General features: G+C 42.8%; 1 protein-coding gene across 3 annotated transcripts; it reads left to right on the top strand.

The window, feature by feature from the left end:
• The first annotated feature begins 393 nt into the window (after positions 1 to 393).
• On the top strand, positions 394 to 10,256 carry LOC115141140 (homeobox protein MOX-2-like). Of its 3 annotated transcripts, XM_065000089.1 has the most exons (5): positions 394 to 1,064; positions 1,207 to 1,772; positions 7,113 to 7,285; positions 8,931 to 9,037; positions 9,372 to 9,460. In XM_065000089.1, the coding sequence occupies exons 1-5, from the start codon at positions 982 to 984 to the stop codon at positions 9,373 to 9,375; spliced, it is 933 nt and encodes a 310-aa protein (XP_064856161.1). In that variant the 5' UTR covers positions 394 to 981; the 3' UTR covers positions 9,376 to 9,460. The 3 variants fall into 3 exon arrangements, with proteins under 3 accessions (XP_064856161.1, XP_029535679.2, XP_029535678.1); XM_029679819.2 differs by lacking the exon at positions 8,931 to 9,037 and having other exon boundaries at positions 605 to 1,064; positions 9,372 to 10,256; XM_029679818.2 differs by lacking the exon at positions 8,931 to 9,037 and having other exon boundaries at positions 978 to 1,772; positions 9,372 to 10,256.
• The last annotated feature ends 1,922 nt before the right edge of the window (positions 10,257 to 12,178 follow it).

The raw sequence follows: 12,178 nt of genomic DNA, 5'->3' as shown, positions 1-12,178 counted from the left end.
TTTCACAACACTGATTGTCACAACTGATTCGCTCAAACACATTAAGAAGGAAAGAAATTCCACAAATTAACTTTTAACAAGTCACACCTGTTAAAGTGACTACCTCATGAAGCTGGTTGAGAAAATGCCAAGAGTGCCCAAAGCTGTCATCAAGTCAACGATAATGTATATTTTGATTTGTTTAACACTTTTTTGGTTACTACTTGATTCTATATGTGTTATTTCATAGTTTTGATGTCTTCAGTATTCTTCTACAATGTAGAAAATAGTAAAGATAAAGAAAAACCCTTGAATGATGAGTAGGTGTGTCCAAACTTTTGACTGGTACTGTATATATATATATGGTAAGGCATTTTTTTGGTGTTTACAAACTACCCATACAGAGGTACAGTATACTAGTATGAGATAGCATTGGAAAGGAAGCAAAGCAACACGCGCTTCAACATAACTAACCTCACAACGATATCAACAAAGGTAAGACAATACATAATGAGCTATCCCTTGACACCAACCCCCTATCTCATGTCTGTTCACATTTTTACATCCCATCTCTTATGGTAAGTATTGAGGTGCAAATGGTACAACCCTAACACATAACACCATCATCATCTCAAACATTATGGACTATTTTCTAATAAGGAAAGGGGCCACTAGAAGTTAAGATAGCCAAAGTCGAAAAATAAATGGCCTTCTTTCCTGAGACACCAGCCATTTTAATAGTGCTGATTTATTGTGCCATGTTTTTTGGAGGGCGATCATATGCATGTGGTCAGTAGTACGCAGTCTGTGACCCAGCCTCCCTCTCACGTTACAGCCTATTTATAACGTTCCCTCAGCCAGCTCCTCTCTTACTGCAGTTCCTTGGAACCACCTTTCTCTCCACTCCACAGGTCTCCAGTCTCCTCTCCTGTCATCTGAGAATCTCTCCGGCAGCTTATCTAGGGTTCACTGTTTATCCTGCGCAGCCTGGCAACTGTCCACATGCCCAGGATTATTACGGGAGCCCCCTTTCAACACACACGCAACTTTTTTTATCGAACTCTTATCAAGGAGACAAATTTGGGGTAAGCTAAGGAAAGAGCACAAGTAGTGGATTTTGGATATTCTGTCTTTTGTTTGACCCCTTTTTTTAAACTTAGTTGGCTTACTTTTTTGTTACCTTTCATTTTTTGTCCCCCTCTCCCTCCCGTCCTTATCTTCCTGGAGGGCTGTGTGTGTGCATGCGATGGATCACACACTCTTTGGCTGCCTCCGCAGCCCCCATGCCACTGTGCAGGCCCTACACCCTGCCTTCACCCAGTCTCCGCTGACTCTCCACGGACGCACGGACCATGTCTCCTACCCTGACCTGGCCTCTTCCACCGCCACCTCCTCTCCTTCGGCCTGCATCATCTCTGGCTATCCCGGTGACGAGGGCCTGTTCGGTGGGCATCACCATCATCACCGCGGGCATCACCCGGCACAGCAACAGCAGCATCACCCGCCTCAGCACCAGGCCGGCTGGCACATTCCACAGATGCCCTCCCCTGGCAGTGCGAACTCCCGCCACAACCTCTGCCACCCCCACCCCCACTCTCACTTGGCCCAGGATAGTGCCCTTGCACCCCCAGACCTAGGCACCCCTGGCAGGAACAGTCTCTGTACCAGCACCCCCAACCTGGGCAGCAGCACCCCCACGGGGGCCAACTGTGTGCCTGCAGACTTTGGAAGACAGACACTGTCACCTGCTGAGGCAGAGAAGAGAAATGGCAAGAGGAAAAGTGACAGCTCAGGTAAGACGAGAGGAAAGATCGACTTTTGGGTTGACATTTATTATTATCTGTCTTCTTCCTTCTTCTTTGGGCTGCATGTAGAAATGGGTTGAGTATAATGTTACACAAAGTAAGTGGGAAACTAAAGCTACACATCTTTATCTTATTAATAAATTGTCATACAGTTGAAATACAAAAAATACACTTGCAGTGCATTTATTCAAGACGGGTATAATTTAACTGTACCTTAACGTAATGTTTTGAAAAGAGATTAAGAGTTTAATTTTGGTGTGGTTTCAAGAACGACATCATCACTCAGACTTCTAAGGCTTTCCGTGGAGACAGAGTGGTGGAGTTTTATGCTTCACTGACAGAAAATGTGGTATAATATTGTTTGAAAAGAGGTTTGTGAATGTTGGCTGACATGAACATCGGCAATTACAGTATGTTGACTAACGGGGAGATCAAAGTCCAGACGATAACTGTGTGGGCATTAGACTTCTGCCATGTTTTGGTCTAAATCCCATCTGTTTCATTTCAACGCATTTTAGGTGGCAGAAAATAAGGCTCAGTGGAAAATATTAATGTCATGGATTGTAAAAGACTACACCAGTGCTTCGAATGACACTAAACACCCGAGAGGATTTAGGCTTCTCTTACTGTGGAGTGCGCTTAGTTCCAGGATTATTGTTGATGCAGTCATTTTAATAAAAGAGTCTGGGAAGTTGAATCAATAAATATATTCAATTAAAAAATGTGAGTTACAGTAGCATTATGTTAAACAGCTGATATACAGTTTAGTAGATTTGTTGCAATGCTAATAGTCTTTAAACAAAACGTTTTATTTAAAATAAAAAAAAACATACCTTTCAAACATCCATAGAAACCTACTCTCTATTTCCTACAAGTTTGTTCAATGGTCCTAAAAAAAATGTATGAAGTGTACAACCAACCATGAACATTTTTACTGCTAATGTTTTCGTGCTTCACTAAAAAAACATTTACTACGCCTATTTTCTGTCAATAAAATTAAGATCACATTGTCAATCACTGTGGAGCAGTTATTAATATGCAACATAAAAAAAGGTTTTGCCAGCATTTCAAGAACACACGTGTAGAGTAATTGATGGTCTAATTGAAAACATGCATTTTGCATTGATAAGGTTTGGAATAAGGACTTACTTACCTCAAGTAGTTACTGTACAGGTGTGACTTGTGACCTTGGATTTCATAGTCATTGAGATTTTCTGCGTTTTTGAAAAGGACCATTAACTTTCTACACAGAAAGTGTAGAAATATCGACAAAATATAAACAATACAAATATGGTAATTTATTACGTTAAGTTAATTAACTGGAACATACATTTCTACATTATTACATAGCCTAGCAGTGTCTTTATAACTCTGAATATACCAATATCTCTTTAATATATCAACTTTTTACTATTCAACCTTTCTAATCGATATGAAGCACTTTGTAAGTGTTAAAGCGTTTTTTTAAAGGGAAGGTTTTGTTGTCAACGTATTAGTAGAAACTGATCAGTTTTCCATGGAAAGTGTATCTGATGTCCTACCTGAAATGTCATCCTGCAGCACTGGGCCTAGATCTCTGTCTATTTAAACACCCTCAGTGTGGGTCACCTGGCTGTGGTTCTGTACACACCACTTGAACACTTGGTTGATATTTTCCCTATGTGGTCAGTGCCCTGTTTCGCTTGACTCACACAGGATACTGTTGGCCACTTCAGTCATGGATCCCTTCTGACACATGACTCATTCTAACAGATGATGGAACATTTTCACAAAATCACAGGGACTTAAACTAATTAAGTGTGCAATTAAATGTGTATTCTTTCTGTTTGAAATTAATGGACAGTATAGAGACAGAGGGCATATAAAATAGAGGTTTATTACAACCCTATTTTAAAAAAGAGTTACCAAAATAAGAACTCATGGTATTTGGATGTAGAGGAATATTAAAAAGATGCATAGAAATGATTAACACACCTGACTTATAGAATTGTTCAGATGTTGGGAATGTTATTTTGTATTATTATACAAATCATTGTACAAGTAGCAGCACCACGCTGAAATTGCCAGAAAAACGACACACAGTTACTAAGCTAAGAGAGCGCAACTTCGAAGGCAGTCACTACTATTTATAATACTGCTCTTGTTTTGACCATACGAACCTCTCCTATATTCATACATTTAGAACTCCATCCTCTATTTCCTGTTCTCCTTGGTCAAATCATTTGGAAACTAACACTTGGCCCTCAAGCTCCATTTCAATTCCCTAGTTCCAATGGTTATTGCAGCCTCATTACGTGGGCCTTACATTCTCTTCACGCTAACACCAATCATGCTGATTATTGAGCGTAGTTAGCTTATCCAATCAGCTGTCCAAATAACACCGTGTTGCCAATTCGATGAGAAAGCCCTGATTTGGTTTCACCATCTGGATTGAAACCTGAGTAAAATCCGCCTGTGAAACTTTACATTGGATACGAAAACAATAATAAAACACTTGAACCCAGATTTCCATGCAGAACACTCTCCTGGTCAAGAAACACAAATCATTTTGTGTGATTTTTTCCCAAAAGGTGGACTGCAGGGTATACACTGTCATGTGACGAGTGGTCCAGCTGGTATTTGCGTGTCTGGTTTCTGTGAAACCTGCTAATTTGAAGGGTTCCAGCTGGAAGGAATATGGCCGTGCCGTTTGGTGTAACCTGGGCTGGCCGATCGGGTATACTGGAGCTCTGAGGGAGCGAGGGGTCAACCTGGCAGATTTGAAAGTTTGGGAACACTTTAGCCTGCAGGTATAGTGCTTTAGACATTATGTTATGCACATGTACATACTGTCTTACAATAAGTCCTATAATGTTATGTGTCACAATGTCTCAACATTTTTACTGACTCAACAACTGCTGGTTTTTTAGTCAGGATCATTATATAATTATATGACATTGGTAGCGGGTCATCATACAGAAGAATGGAAAGTTACACAGAAAGTCTCATGTCAAGTCTCCTACTGTGTATTATAACTGAATTATAATGCAGTATACATGTAGGCTTTAAGTAAAGTGTAACCAAAACTTCTTACGAAAGTGTTAAGATTTTAAACATGAAGTAATAGTAATTGCTTGTATCCTATTTTGTTATTGTGGAGTGTATTTTTGAGTGCTGCTGTAGCAAGTGATGCTCAGGGACTAACTCAGGCATGGCTTTGCGATTCTCGGTATTACCGCTGAGGCTATTTCGGTAGATCTAGCATTACAATATTCTACGTCACAATGGAATTGTGTTTGCCGTAGATAAGATTCCTCAACAAAATCGACAAAATGACTGGCCAATGAACTGAAAATGTAACACTGAAAGGAGTGAAAAGCATAATCATTTCATTTTGCAGTCTCTCTGTCAGAAACGTTGGCAGAAACACTAACACTATTTTTTGAAGGGTCCCCTGATCTGGCTTCAGACCATTTGGGAGCCCTAAAACTACCCAGTGTCTGGGCTCTGTATTTTCCTCCCATTATTCCCTTTTGTGTGGAGAGATGAAGGTTCCAGCAAGGACCTAATTGCTGTGGTGTAGTGGCTGTGTCGTAAAACCTTGGGACTCTTTTTAAATCAGCTTTGCGCTGGTCTCCAGCAGCTGGCCATGTTATTCTTTATTCTTACACAATGTCTGTGTTTACCAGAGAGTAAATACATCTAAGAGGTATGTTTGAATGAGGCCCGCTCTCTGGCACACCGACAGTTGGCCTACCCTGGTGAAATTACAGACATGTTGAGATGGAAGGTTACCAGCTATAGGACATTTGCTATTCACCATACAATGACACACATAATTTCAGCTACTTTACCACACTGTAAGAAAAGTCTTATCATTTATGTGGGAATAACTAGACAATGTATTTGCAGTGTATTCCTGTCTTGGATGCCAGTTACGCAGTATGACATATCACCATGTGCTTGGAATTTTCCTTTCCTTTCCCCCCCCACAATATCAATGATGAATGGCTTTTTGCAAACACAAGTTGTGTAACTTTCCATTCTTCTATATTTTCTATGACACAAAAAGAGATGGGCAATGAATTTCTTCAAAGAAGAGTGAGAAAAAGAGAAAGAAAGCATTTTTTCTGTGAGAAAATATTTTGAAAGAGACACTTTTTCAGTAAGAACTTCAAGAAGTGTTTCGGAGTGTCTCCTGTGACGTGGCGGAGTGAGTGACTCCCATGACTGGTGGTGTATCTGGCCTGGTCCTGGCCTGTAAACTCCCAGCCTATTTACAGTTTGGATTTGGGACCGCCTGTTGGGATTAACACAGACTGCAGAACAGAACCGCGGATTAATTAGCATGCAATCGCTGTTGCCTTGAAGTGCAATGTGCAACTGAAGCATATCCAAACGGCCCAACCACAAAGTCTGGTCACAATAGGAACGTTTGGGAACCAAATTAACAAAACATGTTCCTTCTGAGAAACAGTCCAGTTTTTTTTTTTAAGTAACAATATCTTCTCCTGAGGTTGAAACAAAATGGGAATGACAAGTAGGTTTTTAATCCACATTGGTTGGATAAATAAATCCTTAAATCTCAATAAAACAATTTCCTCCCGTCACTCCAGTGAATCATCAGGTGGTAGACTTGCATATCGTTGGGAAAAAAGGATCTGCATTGCTTCATGTTCATCTGGGGAATCGTAACAGTTTGTCCTTATGTGTATGATATCATAGTCATAATCATAGATCAAAACCAGACTGACATACATGCTACTCTCCCTGTAGTCCATCTCATAGTCTAGCCACTCTCAGTAAATTCAAAAGTTTGACGATATTGTTCAAAATCAAACAACACCAATCTAAACGAGAGATCGGACAAATACTCCTTTTCAAAATGTTGTGAGTTGGCAGCTTGTTAGTCATAAAGAGGAGACGCTTATAAAAGGGAGGTAAATAAACTGAGGAAACATATTTTCACACATCCTGCAGAGCTGTTTCGTTGCATGTTAAAACTACGAGGGTAGCAGCCGATTCCATTAACAGTAAGACAAATGAACTACATATTGGAAAGAGTAGGAGCCAACCCATTGTGTGTGTGAGAGCACAGCTGCCAGAAACAAGCACATGTGTAGACGCTTCTGGGTCCTCCCAGCCACTTACAGTGTGCGTAAACAATGCCGCTACAATAAAAGGTGATTGGCATCTCCCATTGTTTCCCATACCTGACTCCTTCCCTCCTCTGCCTGTATGTGTGTCTCTGGCTTGCACCTGCCATATAATACTCATTTTATCATTATTTTCTTTGAGTATAAATTTCCCTTACTGGAAAGAAACAATGTGTGCCGTGTTTGATTTCAGAGTCCCAAGACGGGAATTACAAGTCAGATGTGAGCAGCAAACCCAGGAAGGAGCGGACGGCGTTCACCAAGGAGCAGATCCGTGAGCTGGAGGCCGAGTTCGCCCATCACAACTATCTGACGAGACTGAGGCGCTACGAGATAGCAGTCAACCTCGATCTCACAGAGAGACAAGTATGTAATGTCACCACTCTAACCTCATTCTCCCACTTGTTCCTTTGGGTTACAACATATTGACCCCATAACACATGAATGCCTGGTGGTGGGAAAAGTCTGCCTCAGTCAGACCATGCAGAGGCTTTCGGAGATACAGTGTTTTCCTAACTTTAGAACTTCCGGTTTGTGTGCTGTTGAGCTCCAGCTGTGACTGCGAAGAGGGACTATCATATTCCAGATATTTGGGTCTATTCTTTCAGTCAGCCTACAGTCAAGTAATGGAGACAGGCACAAAGGCAGGAGGTGCTGTCTAGCAAGTCACTTCCTGTTTCCCCCAGCTAGGACAAATTAGTCTCAGAGCGTAGGCAGAGGGGCCGCTGTAAACACAGTCCCATGAAATAAATAATAGAAGACAAATTGCGGGGAAGGAAACATGGTACAGTGTTCTGTAACACCTATTTGGGGTGTCAGAGAGAAGCGATATGTCACATGTGGCATATATCTGGCCGTAGGTAGTTTGTTATATACAGTAGATATTAAAAGGATAGAACAGACTGGTACCTGACAGTATATGTTTCTTACGTAACATCGGAGACTCATAACCTTCAACCTTGAGTTTTAAATTTTTTTCCGACAAAGTGCTTCAATGTAATACTTTTAAAAGTAATTTAAAATGCCCAAATATAACCATAAACTAAGATAAAAAATATTATGCCTACCGTCTAAACGTTAATGTAACAATAAATAATTGCCACACTTTACATTACCCTTAACACAGTGAATATCATTGAATATCATATCACTTATTGCATTAAGTATTTATGTAATTACCCCATAACAGCCTAGTAATTATTTACAGTTTTGGAGCACTTATATTGCACTTAGAACATCCCATATTTTTCTTATACCAAAATCAAATTCATAACCAACTCTTAGAGAACCTACCTGTTATTCCAGAGGCAACATTATCCTTTAGGCATCACATGACTCAGACAGGCCTGTCTCTTACCTTCAGTAATATGGAAACTCATATCTAGGTACAAATATGACTGCAAAACAGCCCATACAAACCAGTCATAATAACATTATAAGTAATCGAGTCATTAGCCCACTGATGATAGCATTAGTAGAAATAGCATGTACTATACAGTAGCCATGTGACAACAAACTCGGTAACCTGCGCCTTGCCTTACTGCACTATCAATAACAGGAGAGAAAAGTGCAAACTTGCAGATGTATTTTAAGGACGATCCATTTACACCAATGACAGTAGAAAATCTGGGTGGCCGTGTTTGGAACTCGTCAACCTGATAGTGATTTTATAACTACGAAACTCAATGGGACTGGACTCAATGACACATTGACAAATGGGAAATTGTTCTCTGAACTAAAAATACCTTTGAGTGATATATCACAAACAGGTATATTAGATAACATAGCAACAAATAGCAACAAAATTCATCCATCCCCATTGAGCTATAGGCTGTATTTAGGTGACAAAGGCTTCAGTTTACATGTGCTCTTCTGACGTGCTATCATATGGACCAAAAAATGATCAATAACCACAACTGATGTGATCATCAGCATGGCATGTATAGCTGAAGGTTTAAGACAAACGTTGTGTGTAAAATCAAGTGACTTCCTGCCCATGTGACCCAGCTAGGCCTCACAGCATGACACTCCCCAAAATAAACCAAAGGAGAGAAAGAGAGACTCATCCAGAACCCAGTCAGTGTTGACTCTCACGTCTACTCGGACCCAATCTTCTACGTAAGCAACAGCCTAATCATCATTCTGGGAGACGTAAATACCTGGAGGAGTTGTCGAGTCAGGGAAAAGAGGAAGCAGCGTCTTGATGCCAGGGAATGTGACAGTACATCAGCACATAATCACTGCTACAGTATAGAAATAGCTGCCAAACCTTTACAGCAGCTCCTGTATCAGGTTTCAGGCTTACCATTTGATCAATATCCAGATCTTTTAATAGGACTCTACTCAGTATGCGTAACAGTCTCCATCTATGCAAAATGATCCCCCAATGCCAAACGCCATTTTGCTGTTCTTTTCAGAATAACTCAACTTGTCTTTTGTGGTTGTTCCACAGGTAAAGGTGTGGTTTCAGAACAGGAGGATGAAGTGGAAACGAGTAAAAGGAGGTCAACAGGGTGCTGTAGCAAGGGAAAAAGAACTGGTGAACGTGAAAAAGGGGACATTGCTGCCTTCCGAATTCTCCGGCATAGCGGCTCTTCATCACTCCACAGACTCCCTGGCCAATGAGAACAGTCACGACAGCGACCAGAGTTCCGAGCATGCTCACTTATGATGCACAGCAGCAGGCCACGCCTACTCAAAGTGGGCTCAGCCTAACATCTCAGGAATGTCCTTAAAAGGACATGGTGTCTGGTCATCGTTAGCAAAGTTCAACGATGCTAAATAAATGTGTACAAATGTACAAAGAAATTACGTGTGTTACTTGATCTAAGAAGATGCATGTTAGGACGTTGCTTATTAAACCAAACTAAGATCACCAATACGTTTCAAGAACTGCGAACCCTAACGCAGGAATATGAGATATTGCAAAAGGTCAATGCACATTAAGCATATGTTACGAACGTGCCTCCACTCAACGCTCTGCTTTTGGAAGCAGAACATATTCGTAGAATATTAGGACAGATTCAGAATTGGCCGAATTGTTATGAACATTCCATGTTGTGTGTCTTGCATTGAAAAAGTGGCAAGTTCATGCTTTTGATTTGCACTGTTGAACACTTGCCTCAATTGGTTTCTACTGTATGTCATAGAAATTGTGATGTAATCGAATTATTGATTAAATCAATTGTGCAGGAGAATCAAATTTCAGCTAATTTACAATATACTCTGAACTTTATTATCTGTATTTTTCTTACCTTCGCTATAGCAATCATTTCTAATACACACTATACCACTCACACAGTAATAAACATTTCTGATGTTTCTTAGTGGCCATTTTCTTCTACCCTGACTGATATTTGTAAATAAAACTGAATATTGCATGAAGGTTCTACTGATGTAAGGGGTGCGTACTGGCGGCAGAGAAGTCAGTAGCAGGAGAGGAAAAACTGTTTCCAACGGCGCAGTTTAATAATAAAACCCACCAGAAAACAGAACAATCAATAAATGGGTACAAAACACGACGCACACCAGACATAACGTGCACAAGCACTTACAATAAACAATACCGGACAAGGACATGGGGGGAACAGAGGGTTAAATACACAACATGTAATTGATGGAATTGAAACTAGGTGTGTGGGAAGACAAGACAAAACAAATGGAAAATGAAAGGTGGATCGGCGAAGGGCGATCCGGACGAAAACGGTGGAACTCCTGCAGCATTAAAGGGTCCAACACGTTCTCGACCGGAACCCAGCACCTCTCCTCCGGACCCACTCCACGAGATACTGAAGGCCCCTCGCCCGACGCCTCGAATCCAGTATGGAACGAACAGAGTACGCCGGGGCCCCTCGATGTCCAGAGGTTGCGGAGAGACCTCCCGCACCTCAGACTCCTGGAGCGGACCAGCCACCACCGGCCTGAGGAGAGACACATGGAACGAGGGGTTAATACGGTAATCGGGTGGAAGCTTTAACCTATAACAAACCTTGTTCACTCTCCTCAGGACTTTAAATGGCCCCACAAACCGCGGACCCAGTTTCCTTCATGGCAGGTCGAGGAGCAGGTTTCGGGTTGAGAGCCAAACCCGGTCCCCCGGTGTGAACACCGGGGCCTCACTATGGTGGCGGTCTGCTTTCTGCTTTTGGTGCAGCACGGCCCGCTGGAGGTGAACACGGACGCCCCTGAACCAGTCGTCCACTGCAGGAGCCTCGGTCTGACTCTGATGCCAAGGTGCCAGTACCGGCTGGTACCCTAGTACGCATTGGAAGGGAGAGAGGTTAGTGGAGGAGTGGCGAAGCGAGTTCTGTGCCATCTCGGCCCAGGGCACGAACGCATCCTGGTTTACTCTCTCCACCTGCCCATTACTCTATGGGTGAAACCCTGAAGTAAGGCTGATCGAGATCCCCAGATGTTCCATGAATGCCTTCCAGACCCTAGACATGAATTGGGGACCTCGATCAGACATTATATCCTCAGGCACCCCGTAGTGCCGAAAGACGTGCGTTAACAAGGCCTCCGCAGTTTGTAGGGCCGTAGGGAGACCGGGCAGAGGGAGGAGATGACTGGACTTCGAGAACCGATCCACAACGACCAGGATCGCGGTTTTACCCTGTGAGGGGGGTAGATCGGTTAGAAATTCCACCGACAGGTGCAACCAAGGCCGTTGTGGAACGGGTAAGGGGTGTAACTTCCTCTGGGCAGGTACCTAGGAGCCTTACACTGGGCACACACTGAGCAGGAGGAAACATAAACCCTCACGTCCTTAGCCAAGGTAGTCCACCAGTAAATCCCGCTCAAACAGCGCACTGTCCGACCGATCCCAGGATGACCAGAGGAGAGTGACGTGTGGGCCCAATAGATCAACCGGTCATGAACAGCAGACGGGACGTACAGACGCCCAGCAGGACACTGGACGGGAGCGTGCTCTGCACGTAACGCCTGCTCAATGTCCGTTCAGCTCCCACACTCCCGGCGCCACCAGGCAGGAGGCGGGGAGAATGGGAGTGGGATCCATGGGTCACTCCTCTGTGTCATACAGCCGGGACAATGCGTCTGCCTTCATGTTCTGGGAGCCTGGTCTGTAGGAAAGGGTAAACACAAAATGGGTGAAAAACATGGCCCCAACAGCTCCCGGTCGGATGAACCTCTGGTAGTAGTTGGCAAACCCTATGAACCGCTGCACCTCCTTTACCGTGGTGGGAGTCGGCCAATTACGCACAGCTGAAATGCAGTCACTCTCCATCTCCACCCCTGAGG

This window comes from Oncorhynchus nerka, linkage group LG14, assembly GCF_034236695.1.
Source record: "Oncorhynchus nerka isolate Pitt River linkage group LG14, Oner_Uvic_2.0, whole genome shotgun sequence".
Lineage (NCBI taxonomy): Eukaryota > Metazoa > Chordata > Actinopteri > Salmoniformes > Salmonidae > Oncorhynchus > Oncorhynchus nerka.
Note: the sequence above shows the minus strand (reverse complement) of the source record. Positions and strands in the feature narration are given on the sequence as shown.